The sequence below is a fragment of the Boleophthalmus pectinirostris genome, unplaced genomic scaffold (genome assembly GCF_026225935.1).
Source record: "Boleophthalmus pectinirostris isolate CB_2022bp ecotype Guang Dong unplaced genomic scaffold, ASM2622593v1 HiC_scaffold_22, whole genome shotgun sequence".
NCBI lineage: Eukaryota > Metazoa > Chordata > Actinopteri > Gobiiformes > Gobiidae > Boleophthalmus > Boleophthalmus pectinirostris.
In genome coordinates this window covers 1,070,946-1,092,838 of record NW_026571190.1, presented here as the reverse complement: position 1 = coordinate 1,092,838, position 21,893 = coordinate 1,070,946, and the positions used below count along the sequence as shown (strand labels likewise).

Genomic DNA, 21,893 nt, shown 5'->3' with positions numbered 1-21,893 from the left:
GGCGCCTTTAGGATTTTGGTTTCCCTCAAATGAATCCAAGTCCAGCCCTCACGTTTCACATTTTTCATCATTTGGTCTTGAGAAAAAGGGTGGACATTGTAAGCTTGATCAGGCCTGTCACAGTGACACATGAGAGAATATTAGGACTTTCTGAAAAAACAATCGCATATTTGTTGAACAATTTAGTTTTAATAAACACCAAAGATTTCTGTTGAGGCATTGGCATGAGGTATAACCTCTCACATGCTCAAGTAAAGCTCCAGTAATCCAAAAACCACCCTGTCGCAGTACGTCCCGTCATGTCGCGGTTCGCCCCGTCATGTCGCGGTACGCCGTGTCATGTCGCGGTTCGCCGTGTCATGTCGCGGTTCGCCTTGTCATGTCGCGGTTCGCCTTGTCATGTCGCGGTTCGCCTTGTCATGTCGCGGTTCGCCTTGTCATGTCGCGGTTCGCCTTGTCATGTCGCGGTTCGCCTTGTCATGTTCTACATTTGGACAGGGTGGACATTATAACAGTGTCTGAAATGTTGTTAGGAGGCTCATGAGTTGTGTGATGGTAAACAGTTGCCATGCCCTTGTTCACCGTGTCACGTGATTATTTCTTTTTCAGAATAAACAAAACATTATTGTGAACTAGAAAAACTTTTTTTTGTGATGACCATAAAACAAATGAACACAAAATAGTTCTAGGTAAATGAATAAATAAAGATATGTGTTGGACTTGTTGAACAGAGTTGTGTGTCTAAAGCACACAGGCTCTGGGTGTGAAGAGACTCTGAGCTTTCATCATCATAATATTGTGAAGACCAGTCAGTTACAGCGTGTGTTTGTGTGTGCTTGTGTCTGTTTGTGTCTGCTTCTGTGTGTGCGCATTGTGTGTGCTTGTGTGTGTGTGTGTGTGTGTGTGTGTGTGCTTGTGTGTGTGCTTGTGTGTGTGTGTGTGTGTGTGTGTGTGTGTGTGCGTTGTGTGTGCTTGTGTGTGCGTGTTGTGTGTGTGTGCACGTTGTGTGTGTGTGTGTTTGTGCGTTTGTGTGTGCTGTTTAGTAGAAGCGAGTGGAGGTTCGTCTGAGCAGGATGGAGCAGCAGGAGCAGGAGGAACTGGCCCATATCACCAACAAACTGGAGGAGAAATATGTGAGATAAGAGCCTGAGGTTGATGTGTGTGTGTTTTGTGTATCACATGTGTATGTTTGTGTGACAGGGAGGGAAGCCCAGACCCCAGCATCGTGTCCAGGACCTGATCGATATCGGATATGGTTATGACGATGAGGATTCATTCATCGATAACTCTGAGGCTGTGAGTATTGTAGTAGAACTGCAGTAGTGCTGTGTAATGTTCCTTTCACCATGAAAAGGCTGCTAGTAAAAGTATCTGATCTCCATCAGGTGTTACTGTGCACGTCCTGTGTAGACCACTAAACACATGTTCTGAAGTGCTTTCTTGTATTTGTCTTATTTGTCAGGAAGTAACAGTTGGGTGTGATTCGTCTGTTTGTCTGTCACAGTATGACGAGTTTGTGCCCATGTCCCTCACCACCGAGCAGGGGGGTTTCTATGTGAACACAGGGCTCCTGCACTTCAGACAGGCCTCAGACATGGAGCTGGAGGAGCCCCCAGAGGGACTTCCACAGGAGCCTGGTGAGGGGCCCTCAGCAGAGAAGAGGAAGGAGGCATCTAAGGTGAGAGCCCTGGGTGAATGTCTAGGTCACTTTATTGTTCCTGTGGGTAGATTGTTTTTCAGTGAACTCAGACATGGAATCTCTACACACATATAGTGGGCGTGTGTGTGTATTTTATATATATATATATGTATATATATATAATATAATAAAATAAAGGTTAATTTCTTCTTGAATCAAGCCTCATGCTTCAGTGTCTCTGTCTCTCTCTCGTGCTGCTGTCTGTTGTAGAGGCGTAAACTCACAGTTGCAATGGACAAACCACTGAAGAAACGCTGTGAGGACGACTGCGAGAGAGATACCAACCCAGGGCAAGTTACTGTGCGTGCGTGCGTGCGTGCGTGCGTGCGAGCGTGCGTGCGAGCGTGCGAGCGTGCGTGCGTGCGTGCGAGCGTGCGTGCGAGCGTGCGAGCGTGCGTGCGTCCGTCTGACTGTTTTAATTAATTTATCATTGCATTTATATAGTGCCTTTCAAGACACTCAAAGGACTTTTTGGGCGTAGTTTTTTTTTGTTTTTTTTTACAGGTTTTTTTATTGTTTATTCACTCCACACTTAGTGGTGGTAAGCTACTATTGTAGCCACAGTTTTAGTGAGTGGTGCCCCCCTGTAGCACCTGATTTTCCCAGTGGTCTCTTATCCAATACTGACAGACCGAGACGAGATCGGACTTTGATAAGCCGGTATGGCCTGTAGTTAATGTGTGTATGTGTGTCTTTTCTGTGTGCAGTCTCACTGTAGTGTGTGTGTGTGTGTCTTGTCTATTTGCAATCTGACTGCAGTGTGTGTCTGTGTGCTGTCTGCCTGTAGTGTGTGTGTGCCTGACTATAGTGTGTGTCTGTACTTGTGGCTGACAGTCTGAAGAAAAAGAAGCCCACAGCCCTGAGTATTACCAGTGCTTTGAGGAGGTGTGAGAGGGAGAGGCAGAAGAAGGCAGTGGCCCCAATGTGGGGCCCCTCTCTGGGCTTCACCACATTGGCCCTGGGGCCTGCAGATGCAGGAGGAGGAGGCTGCATGTCCTTCACGGCCCCACTCCACAGACTCATGGGGCCCTCAATGGGTCCGGCTCTGGACTCTGATGTGGACTGTGTGCTGGTCAGTGAGGACAGCTCTTCCACCCACTCCCCACCCCCCACATCCACCCCCCCGCCCCTCCCTGATGGGGCCCTGCACACCCAGGGGACGGTCGAGAGGACGGGGACACGCCCCAGAGCGGAGGACACAGTGTCCCAGGTCTGTCCTGAAGACTTTCCTCGTGCTCTGGAGGAGAGCATCCTCAGACTCCAGATGGTGAGCTGCACATGGTTCAGACATGCACACACGTGCTTAAACTGATATGAGACCTGACATGTGCACAGGCCTCCAAGACCTCAGAGGGAGAGTCCAAAGTCAAGTTCTACACCCCAGAGATCAATGAGCTGCTGCTGCTGTAAGTTCCCCATCTCTGTAACAGACAGTGCAGCACGCTGTAACATATACTACATGCTGTAACATATACTACATGCTGTAACATATACTACATGCTGTAACATATACTACATGCTGTAACATATACTACATGCTGTAACATATACAGTCCCTGACAAAAGTCTTGTCGCTTATCCATTTTGTAGAAACAAAAGCTTATAACCTGACTTTAAATTAATCGATTGGTTTTAGAAATGTCTCATATGAAAGCTAAAACCCTCCCAAATTATGCTCAATATACTAAAATAAATTTGCTTTACTGAAGAAAGATTGATCATTTAATGAACACAGAAAGGTCAGATTTTGGCAAGACAAAAGTCTTGTCGCTTTGTCATATGATGCACCCAATCCTAGATTACAGCCTCACCTGTGATCAGTTACTGATCAATCAATTAGTGGGTGTGTATAAAAAGAACCCCAGCACACCAGACCTTCACATCAACTGCAACTTGACCTCTGACAACATGCCTAAGATCCACCCTGAGACCAAAGCGTTAATTATCAAGAGGTTGAAGACCAGATCCACTGCTGAGGTGGTGACACCTTCAATGTGTCTCAGCGTCAAGTACAAAGAATAAGAAAAAGATCTGAAATGACTGGAGATGTTTTTGACAAGCCCAGGTCCAGCAGACCCCGCAAGACAACTGCTCAGGAGGACTGTTTGTTGATTGGAAAATCCAAGGTGGCAAACCGTGTGGCATTTGCCAAGGCCCACAGCCTGCTAAAAGGATGGACACTGGAAAAGTGGCAGAAGGTGAATTTCTCAGATGAATCCTCGATTGAATTACATCACAGCCGCCGCAAATATTGCAGGAGACCTACTGGAGCCCGCATGGATCCAAGATTCACCCAGAAAACAGTTAAGTTTGGTGGCAGAAAAATCCTGGTCTGGGGTTCCATCCAGTCTGGGGGTGTGCGAGACATTTGCAGGGTGGAAGGCAAATATCAATAACCTAAAATATCAAGAAGTATTAGCTCCTCTTACATTCCCAACCATAAAAGGGTCAAATTTTGCAGCAGGATGGTGCTCCATCACATACTTCTATCTCTACATCAAAGTTTCTCAAGGTGAAGAAGATCAAGGTGCTCCAGGACTGGCCAGCCCAGTCACCAGACATGAACATCATTGAGCATGTCTGGGGTAGAATGAAAGAGGAAGCATGGAAGACAAAACCAAAGAATCTTGATGAACTCTGGGAGGCATGTAAGACGCTTTCTTTGCTATTCCTGATGACTTCATCAACAAATTGTATGAATCATTGTTGAACCGCATGGATGTGTCCTTCAAGTTCATGGAGTCATACAAGATATTAAATATGGATCTCACAGCACCACTACTTCATTCACTGATGTTATGCAACATATTTTTGTATTTGAAGTAAATTATTTGTTCAATTTTCTGTAGGTGACAAAACTTTTGTCTTGCCAAAATCTGACCTTTCTGTGTTCATTAAATGATCAATCTTTCTTCAGTGAAGCAAATTTATTTTAGTATATTGAGCATAATTTGGGAGGGTTTTAGCTTCATATGAGACATTTCTAAAACCAATCGATTAATTTAAAGTCAGGTTATAAACTTTTGTTTCTACAAAATGGATAAGTGACAAGACTTTTGTCAGGGACTGTACACGCTGTAACAGATATACACACACGCTGTAACAGTACGTGCACGCTGTAACTGAACACAGATCAGGCGTCTGGTGTGAGCGATTTGCTTGTTATCCATATTCAGTGTGTTTGCAGTAGTGTGATCTGTCTCATGTCATGTGCCTCTGTCAGAATCGACGGGCAGTGCCGACAACATGGAGGACCTCACGGAGGTCCTCTGCGCTCCAGGGTCTACTCCCACCTCTGCTCCTTCCTGCCCTGCAACAAAGACACGCTCATGCGCAGGGTCAACCGGCTCAAGCAATCACGCAACGTACGCCTCATCCACTCACACTGTACAACCGATCATCTGTATGAGCTTCCACCTGTTCTCCATGTGCGCAGGAGAAGCCCGATGAGGAGCAGCTCATGAAGACTCTGAAGAAGGCCATCAAGAAGACCATGCCCGAACAGATCCTCAGCTGGAAGGAGATGTGTGGAGCTCTCCCGTGCACCTCTGTGTGAGGGTCACGTTGGGGTCACGTTGGGGTCATGTGAGGGAATAATGCTGACAGCCAAAAGGTCTTGTATTACTCTTCAGCGATGACAGCGATGTAGACATTTGTAGCAGATTTCCCTTTGATTGTTTGTGATGAGATATTTGTGTGGGAATGTCCGTACATTTTTCCATAGAATATTGTAAGTAGAGTCGGGCTGCTCACAGCGCACGAGTAGGGCTCTATTAGGGAGGTGCACTTGTGGTGATAGTTGCTCTTTTTCTGCAGCGACTCATTATAAGACAAATTTAACTGAAAATGAAGCCAAGTGAGTTCCTTTTGAAAAGTTTTTCAAAGTTTGGTGCAGCGTCTTCACTCACGCCTGCTCAAGCCGACATCTTCAGGTGCGGCCCTGTCCTGCCACTTCCCCAGTTTAGGCTCCTTGCTCCACTAATGTCATCTCTCTGTTACAGCCAATGAAACAGCAGCAGGGGTAACCCTGTCATCATATCACTGAATCTCAGAATGTCTGAGAAACAAAATGTGAGCTAAAACCAGTTCAGTTAATATTGAGTTTGGAATAATCCATCCATCCATCCATTTTCGTCCGCTTATCCGGGGCCGGGTCGTGGGGGCAGCAGTCTAAGCAGGGACTCCCAGACTTCCTTCACCCCAGACACGTCCTCCAGCTCCTCCGGGGGGACCCCGAGGCGTTCCCAGACCAGCCGAGAGACATAGTCCCTCCAGCGTGTCCTGGGTCTTCCCCGGGGCCTCCTCCCGGTGGGACATGCCCGGAACACCTCCCGAGGGAGGCGCCCAGGAGGCATCCGGAACAGATGCCCGAGCCACCTCAACTGGCTCCTCTCGACGTGGAGGAGCAGCGGCTCTACTCCGAGCTCCTCCCGTGTGACTGAGCTCCTCACCCTATCTCTAAGGGAGCGCCCAGCCACCCTGCGGAGGAAACTCATTTCGAGCGCTTGTATCCGCGATCTCGTCCTTTCGGTCACTACCCAGAGCTCATGACCATAGGTGAGAGTAGGAACGAAGACTGACTGGTAAATCGAGATCCTTTCGGCTCAGTTCCCTCTTCACCACAACGGTCTGATACAGCGACCGCATCACTGCCGAAGCTGCACCGATCCGCCTGTCAATCTCACGTTCCGTCCTTCCCTCACTCGTGAACAAGACCCCGGATACTTGAACTCCTCCACTTGAGGCAAAGACTCAGTTTGGAATAATATTGGAATAAAATTATATTTTTGTTTATTAAAATAAAATGGCAAATATTGGTGGGGACTATTTTGTCTTCCCCAAATATTAGTTGTGATATGTCCCCACTGTCCCAATGCAAAACTACGCCCTTGAGTGTACCTAAAACTTATTGACAAAACATTATTACACATACACATTATTAAAACATTAATCAGAAATCTATTCACAGGCCTAATGCTCATGACAAACATTGCAAGTCTCTGTATGCCCAGTCTGATCTTTGACATGGATTCCAAAATTGTACATCGCCTTGTGCTTTTGTTGTGTTGTCCAGGGCCACACAGGAGGAGGATGAGAGTGAGGAGAGGGGAGCAAAGAAGGCCCCTGGACCCAAAAAACTCTTCAAATGGAATGATGAAATCAGGTCAGACTGGACTGTGGGTGATAATAGAACATAATAACGTTTAGGTGAGTGTACGCTGACCTGTCTCCTGTAGAGAGGGTCTGCGGCGACTGCTCAAGCTCAGACTGGAGCAGTTCAAGGAGGAGCACAGGGCCCAGGAGGAGGAGCACAGGGCCCAGGAGGAGGAGCACAGGGCCCAGGAGGAGGAGCACAGGGCCCAGGAGGAGGTGGATCAGTACCTGAGTTCAGTACTGGAGGGGAAGGTGAAACCGCTCTGGCCCAAAGGATGGATGCCCTCCAGGTAACAACCACAGCCACACCTCAGTTCCTCACTAAACCCCAGATCCTCCCCGTGCCACACCCTGACCCCTGTGTCCTCTGTAGGATCCTGCAGAAGGAGGCCAGGAATCTTCTGAGTCCGGGGCTGTAAGTACCTCCACAGAACGACATGTCTTGAGGTGCTGTAGTGTGCAGCACTGACTGCTGCTGCATTAGCTTTGGTATTTCACATGATTGACTTTGCTTAGTTGATTTTTGCAGCATTTGATGAATAAGAATAAAATCTGTAGTCATATTTATCAATGTCTTTTACTGTAAATGTTCAAATCTGATCTCATGTTTTGTTGTAGGGTGAAGAAGTCTGAGAGGAGATGGACTACGATCACTCCAGCGTCATGTGACTCTGGTGTAGTGACTCCTGGACAGAGGGGTGTGGCCATAGACACTGACCCCGCCTCTTCAGACAATAAACCCGCCCACTCCTCTAAGCCCGCCTCCTCAGCCCCGTGCCGCACCCACCTCCAGCCCTCGTTCCAGGAGCTGCTGGTGGAAGCGGTGGCCCGGTACAACCAGTGCACTCAAAGGTGGGGCTTCAGCGAGGCCACGAGCAGCCCCCCCCTGCCCCCTCCACCCCCTCAGTCCAGCCCCACCAACTTCCCCCTGACCCCACTGAGCGCGCTCACTCCCAACCTGGACTCCACCAAGAACATGTGACACCTGTCCATCCCCGCCTGTCCCCTGTGACACCTGTCCATCCCCGCCTGTCCTGTCCCCCCTGTGACACCTGTCCATCCCCGCCTGTCCCCTGTGACACCTGTCCATCCCCGCCTGTCAACCTGTGTGTGACACCTGTCCATCCCCGCCTGTCCTGTCACCTGTGACACCTGTCCATCCCCGCCTGTCCCCTGTGTGTCACACCCTGTCCATCCCCGCCTGTCACCTGTGACACCTGTCCATCCCCGCCTGTCCTGTCACCTGTGACACCTGTCCATCCCCGCCTGTCACCTGTGACACCTGTCCATCCCCGCCTGTCACCTGTGACACCTGTCCATCCCCGCCTGTCACCTGTGACACCTGTCCATCCCCGCCTGTCACCTGTGACACCTGTCCATCCCCGCCTGTCCCCTGTGACACCTGTCCATCCCCGCCTGTCACCGGTCTGTGAACGCTGGAGGACTGGACTCTTTTTAGCCTTGTGTGTTTGGTCGTTTCTATGAATTAACCAGCTATTCTGGATATTTGTCACTTTTGTAATAAATAAAGGTAAGCCTGTGTCTGTATTCAGTGGCATGTTGATGTATTTCAGTAATATCAGGGACTCTGTGCTAGATATGATCCTCCCTCTTCACTCGTCCCCTTTAGTCGTCCAGACCCTGCCCCTCCTCTCCCCTCACTCCAAATAGAACCAATAAGATTTACTCAAATGCACATAAGTATTCTTCTGTAAATACCAGAGGTGGGGGCTTGCAGGTCGTGACTTGGACTCGAGTCAGACTTGAGTCACTATTTTTGGGACTTGAGACTTGACTTGGACTTGAGCACTATGACTTGAACACGTGATTCTTCTGCTAAAAATATGTTTCTGGAAAATACTTTTCTCTTTACAGTTGGTACATGCAGTGCTTAATTTTACAGGAATACACTGGATCATGTCCCTCCCACTTCTCTGTTACTATGGCAACAGTAACTGAAGTACTGTGAGATGGTATCCTCAAATGTACTACAGTAATATACAGTACAATACAGTAAAACAGAAGGAAATGCATAGAACATGATCCTTTCATTTCAGTGCAGATTACACAACAAAATAACTGTTATTAATCACTTTTGAATCTAAATTCTTTCTGTTCTGACTAATGATTCACACTTAGATCTTGTCAAGACATTTAAAAAGGAAAAATGTGCATTTGTACAACTCTTACATAAATACTTGTATAACTTTACCTTTTGAAGTATAATTTAGCTTAAACGTCATATAAATTTAAAAAAATCTAAAGATTTGAAATGACTTGAAGTTCAAAGCAATCGACTTGGACTTGACTTGGACTTGTGGGCCAGTGACTCGAGACTCGACTTGGCATGTATTTGACTTGGGACTTGACTTGGACTTGTGGTCAAAGACTTGAGACTTACTTGAAACTTGCAAAATTACTTGACCCCACCTCTGATAAATGTTATCATTTACATATAAACTGTGTTGCTGTTGGGCCACATTGTTATAATTTGGTGTAATTCTTGCAACATGAGACCAAACCCAGCGTGTTAAACCTAAAGTGTCTCTGATCTGAACAGTCTCTCCCTAAACCCCAGCAGAGTCAGTGCTAGTGCAGCCTCTGCAGCTCAGGGAGAGACTCTGGAGGTGTCTGAGCTTCACATGAGGCCTGATCTGTCTGTGGCCTGACTGTGCATGACATGTCCTCTTGTTTAAATAATATCTCACACATTTGATCATAGATTGTTCCAGACAGAAGGTTTTTAATATAAATAGCCAAAATGAAACAAAAAGAGTATTTACATTTATAAACACACATGTTGCAACAGTATGTTTATCCTAGAGCCAGAGAAGTCCGAGCTGACAGTCTGAGGGAACACAACATTTTGGGCTGTACATGAGCTCAAATAATACTACACATAGTCCATTACACACACAAGTGAAACATTGTCCAACATGAGGTAACCGGCTCAAACATGGGTTTAACTGAATACACTCATATTGTGTAACAAGAAAACCTGTGCACCAGCAAAACTATTCACAATTTACATTTTTACTTAAAGATTTAAAGGTCCTTTATTATGCAAAACAGACTCAGGTGAGTTTTAAATCAGCTATAATACTGTTACCTCCTCAAAAACATCCAGTACCTGGAGCTGTGTTTTGTTTCATTCACATGTTTGAGTAATCCAGGATTATTAGTCTGTAAACTCTATAAAGCTCCAAATGCTCTGTTCCACCTTGTGATGTCATCAAGTGGTAGTTTTCAAGTTAACAGCTATTTTTAGCCTCAGTTGAACTAAAACAATAGATGTAGCTTCAAAGTTTGACTCCAACTATTGCAAATGATTGCAGTGAAGGTGTATGGAGTTTAATAACACAGTGGAGACCTTCCTGTCTCACCACTCAATGAGTGTTTTCAGTGTGTAGTATGGGCCCTTTAATGTGTGTCCACCAAAAAGTGTGTATTACATTTCATGTTTTTGTAGAAAAGGGGTAGTTTATGAATTCAAATGCACAGAGTTTCTCATTGTTCTTCACGCTGGGCTCTTATTGTGGAGGGCCAGAACTGGAGTCGGTCTTTTATTGTGACGGCAGAATTCTCTTACATGTGAAGGATCAGCAGAGCCAATAGGACGGCAGCGCTGGACCCAGAGGCGTGTCCTAAAACACAGGAGGTACATGCACACAGTGGTTATAATGCTGAGGCTTTTCTGTTCATACATTTGTGCAGCATGGTCCTTACAACACGTCGTGCAGGTGAGCAAGTCGACTAGTGTTAACTGTACTGATGAACTCTTGCAAAGTAAAATCTCAAATCTAAATAGATGTGTGTGCTTTGACATAACTGCACCTGATGTCCTGGTCAAGACCTGCAGGCTCAATGTGAGTAGAGTGATTGTACTGTGAGATCCTCTTGTCAGTGTGAGCTGCTGCTCAGGGCAGGGCCATACTGAACATGTTCTGATCATGACATGTATTTCATTGATAACATGAGCTCAAATGCAGCCTGAACAGTATAAAGAGACTTAACAGAGGTCAGTGTGGATTTCCTGACCTGCTCCTTTGGGTCTATGCACCTCTGGGTGCTGCCTCTGGCCCTGCTGGCTCTGTGCTGACACGGTGTTTCTCCCAGCATGCTCTCTGCTGGAGCGAGTGGGCGGGGCCTCCACTTGCTCCTCAGTGACTGTAAACACAAGAGATCAGCCCAGAGTCCACATGTACAGAGGTACTGTAATTTCTGCTCTGTGTACTCACAGTGCACGACAGCCGTGATGTTGTGTGACCTGACCACTGGAGGGGGCTGTGGGCCCTGAGGCCCCAGCTCCAGTCTGGCCTCACACCAGAAGGTGGCCCCATGGTCCTCTCTGCTCACTCTGTAGTCCAGACAGAAACTCTCGGTCACTGGACTCTTGTCTGTTGTGTTGCTTCCTGTGACATTCAGCTCCCTGAAGTTCCTGTAAAAGGTCACCGTCATGTTCTGAGCAGGAGCCACGGCCCCCACCTCACACTGCAGACAGTACACTTGGCCCTCCTCCAGGGGCTGAAGCAGGGGCCCTGAGGAGTCCTCCACCAGGGGCCCTGAGGGGCTCTCCAGTAGGGGCCATGAGAGGTTCCTAAAGGTCACAGACACGCTCTCTGGAGGCTCTGAGGACACACAGGACACACATGGTCAGCAGAGTAGCCAGTGTTCTTCAACAGTGTATCAAGTGTGTCCTGTTTCAGACTTATCCACTGTACTGTGAGCTTATGTTCATAGAAGAGATGTTTCACACTTATCCATTATGCTACTGTGAGCTGTGACCCAGGCCAGTCCACTGAGAATCAGATGTGTGTGCTTTCAACTACTGTCACATGCTTTAGGGAGATCTTACTTGAACAAGAAGTCCTTCTACAGGAGGTTCAGTAGTAGTAGTAGTGGTAACAGTAGTAGTAGTAGAAGTAGCAGCAGTAGTAGTAACAGTAGTAGTAGTAGCAGGAGCAAAGGCAGCAGCAGCAGCAGCATCACTGGTCGCAGGAGTAGTGTTGGTAGTAATAGTAGCAATAGTAGTAATAGTACAGTAGTATTAGTAGTATTAGTAGGCTCTGAGTCAGTTCAGCACCAGAGCAGTGGACAGCTCCTCACAGTTACACCTGCTCCAGCTTCAGCCTATATTTCATGTAATACTTGATGAAATAGCTGTGTCTTGTAAACAGGTCAAAACAAAATACATTTATACAAAGCACCAGCAGATGGCGCTGTAACTAGTTTGTTGGAAGCTAAAGGCAGTCTGATACTGTCCAATGTGCCAAGCTGTGCACTGAAGGCTTTTTAGGCATCCATATGTTAGGTTATATGAAAGGTTATATTGTTGTATTCCTCATCATGTCAGGACTCTTTGTTCAGAATTTCAGGACTATGTGACACTGTATGTGACTATAGCAACACTTTTAAGACACTCCGATCATTTCACACAAGGTGGGTCCCACAAAAGGGTTTTTGGCTCCTGAGACTGAACGGGGCCGAGCAGAAACAAAGCATCCTGAACTCATAATGTCCCAAGGTGAGACTAGTAGTGTCCCGAGGTGAAAAATACTAGTGAGAAAAAGCAGCTAAATAATAGCGGGCTCTAGCTCTAACTAACTCTTCTGCAGTTGTGTTTTGTGTTTTGTGTGTGTTTTGTGTGTTAAACATGTTGCACATGTTTAGCACATGTTTCACACACCCTTTATTATTAGTCTTTCTGCAGCTCCAAAGTTCAAAATGCTCTGTTCCACCTTGTGATGTCACAAAGTGGTAGTTTTCAAGTGAACAGCTCTTTTTCTCTGTGGTTCAATAGAGATCAACAATTCCTGGGCTGAAATCATCCAAATGATCCTGGCGAAAGTGTGTGGTTTAAAAAACACACTGGAGCTCTTCCTGTATTACCACATGACATCACAAGGTGGAACAGAGTGTTTTTTCTTTGAGAGAAGATCTCAGCCTGATTCTGCAGGATTTGTGTTAAACATGTGTGAATGAAACAAATCACAAGTGCAGGTCTGTTTGTGATGAGGAAACACTAGGACATAGATCAGAAAATAAAGTACTATCAGCTCTTGAATAACACGGACGAGCTTCATGCATTACAAAACTAATGTAGGCTGTAGAAGGAGAAACTGAAACTGCATCTTACTTACTAATCCAAAAACATTCAATTTCTTTCTTCTTATGTACATTAACTCCTTGGGTTCTTTTTTAAAGACCACACAGGAGGAGGAGCTGCTGCATCTTCAGACTTGTCCCTGGTGCTGGTGGGGATGTGTCTATATCAGCTGTTGTTACTTCCTGTAAGTGTGGGCAGCCTGATGGACCTGGTTCAGACTGACCACACCTCCACTTGCCTGGTTCATGCTGTCCATGCCCCGTTTCCTGATTTCAATGACCTTCCTGATCCAGCGTTTGAATTTGTTGTGGGATAAAATCCTACAATGCTTACAAGAAGTAACAACAGCTGACCATGCCTACAGGAAGTAACAAGAGCTGACCACGCCTACAGGAAGTAACAACAGCTGATATACGACACGTCACCACCAACACTGGGGACAGTTCTGAAGATGCAGCAGCAGAAACATGTCAACAAGATAAATACACTTTACTGTATTGTCTTTAAAAATGAACCCAAGAAGTTAGTGCAGTTCACTGATCTTAACTTGCGCAGTGTGGGTCAGGGGGTCAGGTTACTCACGGTAGACAGTGACGGGCACTCTGAGGTCACACTTTTCCACCTCAGTCATAGCGAAACACGCAGGATCCAGGATCCATGTTCTCAGGGCCTCCTCCGTCCACAGCGAGAACACACCTCCTGCTTCAGCAGGCGTCTGAGGAGAACAACATCTCAGCATCACCAGGGCCACCAGACTGTGAGGGAACTACCAGACTATGAATGGGCAATCAGACTGTGAGGGGGCCACCAGACTATGAGGGGGCCACCAGGCTGTGAGGGGACCACCAGGCTGTGAGGGGGGCCCCAGACTGTGAGGGGACCACCAGGCTGTGAGGGGAACACCAGGCTGTGAGGGGACCACCAGACTGTGAGGGGACCACCAGGCTGTGAGGGGGCCACCAGCCCTTGAGGGGGCCACTAGACTGTGAGGGGACCACCAGGCTGTGAGGGGGGCCCCAAACTGTGAGGGGACCACCAGGCTGTGAGGGGAGCCCCAGACTGTGAGGGAACCACCAAACAGTGAGGGGACCACCAGGCTGTGAAGGGACCACCAGGCTGTGAGGGGACCACCAGACTGTGAGGGGACCACCAGGCTGTGAGGGGACCACCAGGCTGTGAGGGGGCGACCTGACTATGAGGAGTCAGGGGGAGGAACCAGGAAAACAGAGGACAAGTCTTACCGGTACATCTTCCCAGCCCAGGTAGGTTTCTTGTGTGGTGGAGCAATTGACAGAGACCGGATCTCCAAACCTGCAAAGACAGTCCCAGAGTGTGATGAGTGTGAGAGCAGAAGTGACGTCACTCCAGGTTCATCTGACACACAGATCTCACTTCACACATTCCTGCAGGAGAGACACACACATCCTGGACTGGGAAAGCACCAAAATAACTGGGATGGAGGACAACAAACCCAAACATTGGATTAAGGAGGCTATTGAAATCCCAGAGGACAGAAAACGAGGACGAGGGGGCCTATCAACTTTCAAGGACGACAGACTGCAGATGGCGCTATCCCTTTATAACCAATGCAGGAGGAGACTAGAGCCAAACTCTGAGTAAATCAGCCACAAAACACGTGACTGTAACGTGTCAGGGTGTAAACAACACACAGGTGAGTCAAAAGGAACAACATAACATTGGAAGATCAAATTAAGTTATTTTCCAGGTGTTCTAGAGTCTGTATAATCCAGAAAACATTGACCATGATCAGATGATGTCTTTGATTATTTTTTATAGTTGACTAATCACAATGAGCCAATGAATCTTTGTGGCCCTACACAGTTTCAGTCTTGTTCTGGATGTGTGATAGAAATTTAGATTGTGAAAAGATTTCTTTCAATCTGTCTTTGTGTAAATGAATGTGACTGTTATCTGAAACCCAGAGCAGTCATGAACATGTGTAAAGGTTCAGCACACACAACTGTCTCCTCCTTCAGGAAGCCCTCTATTGTCCTCAACTGGATGTTCATTTAGCATCAGCCTCTGAAACCAAAGTCACTTTGCTTTGATGTGTATGTAACTTGTATTTCTGTAGAAATCCTCAGAGCTCAGATGCTCTGGGGGAGATACGGGGGAGATACAGGGGAGATGGGGCAGGATGTGGTAGGAACATCCTGCTGGAGGAGAAGAGGCTGTTGGTCTGTGGTCAGGGCAGGACTAGGCCCTGTCCATATCTGCTATAATAAGAATAAACTTTGGTCTACATTCCAAAAACTCATCAGGCTTCACAAATGGATTCATATTTATCTTCAAGAGATACATACATTTTGCCACAACAGATGTGTTTGTTTAAAAAACAAAATGAACAGGATCCTATTATTAAAATGTACATAGTCATTCTAATCACAAGTCAGACAAATGTCCCCAGATGTGTGTGTAAGCACCATTTCATAAGGTTTACATAGCTGCATGAATAATTAACAATTCACAATAATTCATTAGTATTTTTTGTATAAAAAGCAATATAAAATGTTTCAGTGCATGATTTTATATGTTTGATTTCAAAGAAATAAATCTGATACATGATTTGCTCTTTTGGGGGCACAGTGCTGTCTATCTGTTGTATTCTCATGTAATTACACGTGAAGAAATGTTGTTCTTGAACTTTGTTGAAAATAAAGAAAGATCTAATTTTACTGCACTGCAACGACATCAAGTTGTAAACGTGTAAGACAGGCTCATTAGTCATCTTTCTTTTGTGAAGAGGGTAAATTAGTAACAAGGGGAAAACAAAGTCAAAGCTTAGCCTCTACAGCATTGTTACCCAAAAAGTGAGGTGGTGACCCTCAGGTGGAGAGGCTGGGTGTAGGTCTGTGTATGTAGGTCTCCTGTGTGCACTTGTGTACATGGATCTGTGGCCTTATTGTCATTCTGGATCAACATTTTGTCAGAATCTCCTGTCCTCAGTAGGACCAGTATGTCTGAGCTTATTCCTTTATATGTGTGGATTGGGATTTTCTGTGCTCACAAAAATGAAGACAAGCAATCATTTCTAATCTTTATATAATTATTTTAAGGACTATTTTGTTCCAATATTGGTGGTTCAATTGAATGTTGAAAAGAAAAAGAAATGAGCTACATTTAATGTCCAAATAGAAGACTTATGTATCTTTTATTGCTGCGTCAATGACTGTTTTTCATTGTTTCAAACTTGAGTAAAACTAAATGTTCAGAGACACGATCACTCACACAAAGGTCTGTGACTTTTAAAATATTGGTCCCCAGAAAAAAATTGTTTGGGAAACACTGATTTACAGTGTGGTTGTGTGTGTGTGTGTGTGTGTGTGTGTGCGTATGTGTGTGTGTGTGTGTGTGTGTGTGTGTGTGTGTGTGTGTGCGTGTGTGTGTGTGTGTGTGTGTGTGTGTGTGCGTGTGTGTGTGTGTGTGTGTGTGTGTGTGTGTGCGTGTGTGTGTGTGTGTGCGTGTGTGTGTGTGTGTGTGTGCGTGTGTGTGTGTGTGTGTGTGTGTGTGTGTGTGTGTGCGTGTGTGTGTGCGTGTGTGTGTGGATGTGTGTGGATGTGGATGTCTCTGTGTGTGTGTGTACATGTGTGTGTACATGTGTGTGCTGGTGTGTGTGTGGGTGTGTGTGTGTACATGTGTGTACGTGTGTGTGTGCGTGCGTGTGTGGTTATGTGGATGTCTGTGTGTGTGTGTGTGTGTGTGTGTGTACGTGCGTGTGTGTACATGTCTGTGTACATGTGTGTGTGCTGGTGTGTGTGTGTGTGTGTACATGTGTGTGCGAGTGTGTACTGACCTGACCACGAGCTCGGGTGGCTCTACCGTCAGGCTGCAGTGGGTGGAGGGGGTGGGGGGGGCTCTGTGGGTCCCAGGTGGGGTCGGGGGTCGGGGGGAGGTGGAGGGAGGCCTGGGTGTGGATCCTCAGAGACGCTGAACGAGACGAACAACAAAACAATCACCTGTTATTCATGTGGTATTCATGTGTCCACACCACGTGTTCAAGCTGCACTATGGAGGCTCTGACACTGCCCTGTTTCCATGGAAATGTCAATACTCTGTCTGGAATGTTCCACAGTGTTCCCCAGACATTACACTCCCCTGTCTCCAGGAAGACAAGGTTTGGAAACATTTCATTTCTCAGTAGGAAAATCTGACCCATCCTTCAGTGAATCTGGGTTAAACCTGCATTTGACCTGTTGTCTCTGTCTCTGACCTGTCCTACAGTGTCTCTGTCCTTCAGTGTCTCTGTCTCATGACCCGTCCTTCAGTGTCCTGTCAGTGTCTCTGTCCTTCAGTGTCTCTGTCTCTGTCCTGTCCTACAGTGTCTCTGTCCTTCAGTGTCTCTGTCTCATGACCCGTCCTTCAGTGTCTCTGTCTCTGACCTGTCCTTCAGTGTCTCTGTCTCTGACCTGTCCTACAGTGTCTCTGTCCTTCAGTGTCTCTGTCTCTGACCTGTCCTTCAGTGTCTCTGTCTCTGACCCGTCCTCCAGTGTCTCTGTCTCATGACCCGTCCTCCAGTGTCTCGGTCTCTGACCCGTCCTTCAGTGTCTCTGTCCTTCAGTGTCTCTGTCTCATGCCCGTCCTTCAGTGTCTCTGTCCTTCAGTGTCTCTGTCCTTCAGTGTCTCTGTCCTTCAGTGTCTCTGTCTCATGAGCTTGTCTCAGAGTCTTGGTCAGGTCAAGTCGTCTGCTTTGAGCTTCAAGTCATTTCAAGTCTTTAAAACAAAGTACCAAATATAGTTTTTTTTTTTTCTTTTTTTTTTTTCCCATTTTTATGACTTTTAAACTAAATTGTACTTTTAAAAAAAGTCATGGTTGTGTTGTAGAGATGCAACTTTTTCCTTTTTAAATGTCTTGACAAGAGTGCAAATTATTATAGTCAGAGTAGAAAGAATTCAGATTTCAGAGTGCTTAATAACAGTTATTTTGTCATGAAGGATCATGTTCCATGTAGTTCCCTCTGTACTGTACTGCATATTACTGTAGTACATTGTACCACATCACAGTACTTCAGTTACATCTAAAGTACCAAGCAGAAGTGGAAGGGACATGTTCCAGTTTGTTCCTGTAAAATACAGCACTGCATGTACCAACTGTAAAGAGAAAAGTATTTTCTAAAAACATATATATATTTTAGGAGAAGCATCAAGTCTTCTAAAGTCACAGGCCTAAAGTACGAGTCAAGTCCCAAGTCACTGACCTTCAAGTCCAAGTCGAGTCCCAAGTCTTAGTCCATTTTATCAGGTCAAGTCTCAAGTCCTAAAAATAGTGACTCAATCTGACTCGAGTTGAAGTGACTTGCAGGTCCCAGCTCTTCCTTTTCATACAACAGAACAAAACATCAACAAAAATAAAAGTCATTTATCTGAAACCTTTGTAAAAGTGTTGAGCCTCAAAGACTGTCTGGTGCCCGTCCACACACACACGGACGTCATGAAACTGAACTGCTGTTAGCTTGTGTCAGCATGAGTCAGTGCTGTGGCTCAGAGGCACAGGGGCAGGCGGGGGTCAGTGCGGAGGTGCCACCCAGCCAAGCCCTGCTGTTGTGAGCGGGGCCATTGTTCTGTGGGTGAATCCGCCCTGTGGACTGTTCCTGGAGGAAGGAAGGACACCCTGCCCTCTCTCTCTCCCATCATTGTTGATATGAGCTGGGCTGGCTCCGCGCAGGCGCCCCACCCACCCCACCCACCCCGTGCTTCCTCCCACCCACCCCACCCGCCCCACGCTTCCTCCCACCCACCCCACCCGCCCCACGCTTCCTCCCACCCAGAGCCAGCGAGCCCACGGCCGCATCCGAGCTCTCCACACAGACCTACTGTAAGACTCAGCTCCCATGAGTCCTCTGCTGCTCTGGCCACGCCCACAGAGAAGAGAGACCCCGCCTCCTAAAATCTGTACGCAACATCATCTGAGTTCAATTTAGAGTAATAATAACAATGTATTTGGATTTTACATAGTGTCTTTCACAACACACACACCACTAAACCAGGACTAAACCAGGACTAAACCAGGACTAAACCAGGACTAAACCAAGACTAAACCAGGACTAAACCAGGACTAACTAAAACCAGGACTAAACCAGACTAAACCAGGACTAAACCAGGACTAAACCAGGACTTAACCAGGACTAAACCAAGACTAAACCAGGACTAAACCAGGACTAAACCAAGACTAAACCAGGACTAAACCAGGACTAAATCAGGACCAAACCAGGACTATACCAGGACTAAACCAAGACTAAAACCAGGACTATACCAGGACTAAACCAGGACTAAAACCAGGACTAAACCAGGACTAAACCAGGACTACACCAGGACTAAACCAGGACTAAACCAGGACTAAACCAGGACTAAACCAGGACTAAAACCAGGACTTAACCAGGACTAAACCAGGACCAAACCAGGACTAAACCAAGACTAAACCAGGACTAAACCAGGACTAAAACCAGGACTAAACCAGGACTAAATCAGAACTGAAAGCACCAAACCACACAAAATCTGAACTAAACGGGGCTAAAACCAAACCAGGACTAATATGATGCTAAAAGGAGCTGAAATACTCTGTGTACTTGTACAGCGAGTCTTTACCAGAGGAACTGGTTTCTCACATGTTAAATTTAGAATAATCTAAAAAATAAACAAAACAAACAAAAAAAAAAAACATGGGAAAAAAGTCCAAAAATACAGGAAACAGCCAAAGACCTCGAACCAAAACAAACAATGTGTGCAACTGTCAGGCAGTTTATTAGTACAGTACATTTAACATGTACTGTAACATGATCATAACTGTTGCCATGGTGATTTGTAATGAGCTACTACTACATCAGACTGCCTCATGCCTTTTTATCACTACTCTGCGGAGTACCTGTAAAACCTCAACAACAAAAAAGCTCAAAATGCAGGTACAGCTACTCACTAGAGCAGAGGAGCAGACAGAGCAGAGTTGGGGTACTCACTAGAGCAGAGGAGTAGAAGGAGCAGAGTTTTGGGTACTCACTAGAGCAGAGGAGTAGAAGGAGCAGAGTTTGGGGTACTCACTAGAGCAGAGGAGTAGAAGGAGCAGAGTTTGGGGTACTCACTAGAGCAGAGGAGTAGAAGGAGCAGAGTTTGGGGTACTCACTAGAGCAGAGGAGTAGAAGGAGCAGAGTTTGGGGTACTCACTAGAGCAGAGGAGTAGAAGGAGCAGAGTTTGGGGTACTCACTAGAGCAGAGGAGCAGAAGGAGCAGAGTTTGGGGTACTCACTAGAGCAGAGGAGTAGAAGGAGCAGAGTTTGGGGTACTCACTAGAGCAGAGGAGCAGAAGGAGCAGAGTTTGGGGTACTCACTAGAGCAGAGGAGCAGAAGGAGCAGAGTTTGAGGTACTCACTAGAGCAGAGGAGCAGAAGGAGCAGAGTTTGAGGTACTCACTAGAGCAGAGGAGTAGAAGGAGCAGACAGACAAGTGTTGGGGTACTCACTATATCAGAGGAGCAGACAGAGCAGAGTTGGGGTACTCACTAGAGCAGAGGAGCAGAAGGACCAGAGTTATGGTACTCACTATATCAGAGGAGGAGAAGGAGCAGAGTCTGTGGTACTCACTAGCACAGAGGAGCAGAAGGAGCAGAGTTTGAGGTACTCACCAGAGCAGAGGAGTAAAAGCAGCAGAGTTTGGGGTACTCACTAGCGCAGAGGAGCAGACCGAGCAGAGTTTGGGGTACTCACTAGCACAGAGGAGCAGACAGAGCAGAGTCTGGGGTACTCACCAGAGCAGAGGAACAGAAGGAGCAGAGTCTGAGGTACTCACCAGAGCAGAGGAGCAGAAGGAGGAGAGTCTGGGGTACTCACCAGAGCAGAGGAGTAGAAGGAGCAGAGTCTGGGGTACTCACTAGAGCAGAGGAGTAGAAGGAGCAGAGTTTGGGGTACTCACTAGAGCAGAGGAGCAGAAGGAGCAGAGTTTGAGGTACTCACCAGAGCAGAGGAGCAGAAGGAGGAGAGTCTGGGGTACTCACCAGAGCAGAGGAGGAGAAGGAGGAGAGTCTGGGGTACTCACCAGAGCAGAGGAGCAGAAGGAGCAGAGTTTGAGGTACTCACTAGAGCAGAGGAGTAGAAGGAGCAGACAGACAAGTGTTGGGGTACTCACTATATCAGAGGAGCAGAAGGAGCAGAGTTGGGGTACTCACCAGAGCAGAGGAGCAGACGGAGGAAGGTTTGGAGTACTCACTAGCGCAGAGTTGCAGAAGGACCAGATTCTTGGGTACTCACCAGAGTAGAGGAGCAGAAGGAGCAGAGTCTGGGGTACTCACTAGAGCAGAGGAGCAGAAGGAGGAGAGTTTGGGGTACTCACTAGCGCAGAGGAGCAGACAGAGCAGAGTTTGGGGTACTCACCAGAGCAGAGGAGCAGACAGAGCAGAGTTTGGGGTACTCACCAGAGCAGAGGAGGAGCTGTGGTACTCACCAGAGGAGCAGAGTGGTGTTGGCACTGAGTGAAGCTGAACAGGTGCTCACCTCAAAAGAGCATCTAGAGTAGCAGTGTTTGGGGTACTCAGAAGTAGGTGGCGAGGTACTAGAGAAGTGGAGTTTGGGGTACTCACCAGAGGAGAAGAAGAGAAGCAGAGATTGGGGTACTCACCAGAGGAGAAGAGGAGGTAGAGTTTGGGGTACTCACAAAAGGAGCAGATGAGTTGGAAGAGAAGAGTTTGGGGTACTCCTGTCCTGTCCATCCTGGCGGCCCTCACGGTGGGTACTCAGAGTGAGAGGAGAGAGTGAGGGGGAGAGACATGAGGGGAGTTCTAGAGCTGTGTGGGCGTTTTCAGAGGAAGGAAGGGAGGCTCCAACAGCAGGCCCTCAAGAACTCCACCAGAAAACACACACACACACGTCTCTCACACACACACACACGTCTCTCACACACACACACACAGACACACACGTCTCTCACACA

General features: G+C 46.9%; 2 protein-coding genes across 4 annotated transcripts in view; one reads left to right on the top strand and one right to left on the bottom strand.

The window, feature by feature from the left end:
- Nucleotides 1-7,835, top strand: part of LOC129410283 (ubinuclein-1-like) — an 8,552-nt gene extending 717 nt beyond the window's left edge. The window contains exons 2-13 of the mRNA XM_055157959.1: nucleotides 1,047-1,133; nucleotides 1,201-1,296; nucleotides 1,505-1,678; nucleotides 1,910-1,989; nucleotides 2,534-2,966; nucleotides 3,035-3,105; nucleotides 4,923-5,064; nucleotides 5,136-5,251; nucleotides 6,774-6,863; nucleotides 6,937-7,143; nucleotides 7,227-7,268; nucleotides 7,472-7,835. Of these exons, the coding sequence (XP_055013934.1) occupies nucleotides 1,047-1,133; nucleotides 1,201-1,296; nucleotides 1,505-1,678; nucleotides 1,910-1,989; nucleotides 2,534-2,966; nucleotides 3,035-3,105; nucleotides 4,923-5,064; nucleotides 5,136-5,251; nucleotides 6,774-6,863; nucleotides 6,937-7,143; nucleotides 7,227-7,268; nucleotides 7,472-7,835 (1,902 nt within the window). The remainder of the gene's footprint in view (nucleotides 1-1,046; nucleotides 1,134-1,200; nucleotides 1,297-1,504; nucleotides 1,679-1,909; nucleotides 1,990-2,533; nucleotides 2,967-3,034; nucleotides 3,106-4,922; nucleotides 5,065-5,135; nucleotides 5,252-6,773; nucleotides 6,864-6,936; nucleotides 7,144-7,226; nucleotides 7,269-7,471) is intronic.
- Nucleotides 7,836-9,586: 1,751 nt separating this feature from the next.
- Nucleotides 9,587-21,665, bottom strand: LOC110157763 (uncharacterized). Of its 3 annotated transcripts, none has more exons than XM_055158271.1 (7): nucleotides 21,618-21,665; nucleotides 16,774-16,907; nucleotides 14,201-14,270; nucleotides 13,542-13,674; nucleotides 11,092-11,481; nucleotides 10,892-11,020; nucleotides 9,587-10,497 (listed from the first exon to the last, which is right to left on the bottom strand). In XM_055158271.1, the coding sequence occupies exons 4-7, from the start codon at nucleotides 13,588-13,590 to the stop codon at nucleotides 10,439-10,441; spliced, it is 627 nt and encodes a 208-aa protein (XP_055014246.1). In that variant the 5' UTR covers nucleotides 13,591-13,674; nucleotides 14,201-14,270; nucleotides 16,774-16,907; nucleotides 21,618-21,665; the 3' UTR covers nucleotides 9,587-10,438. The 3 variants fall into 3 exon arrangements, with proteins under 3 accessions (XP_055014246.1, XP_055014247.1, XP_055014245.1); XM_055158272.1 differs by lacking the exon at nucleotides 21,618-21,665 and adding an exon at nucleotides 18,348-18,474; XM_055158270.1 differs by lacking the exon at nucleotides 21,618-21,665 and having other exon boundaries at nucleotides 16,774-17,146.
- Between the last annotated feature and the right edge of the window lie 228 nt (nucleotides 21,666-21,893).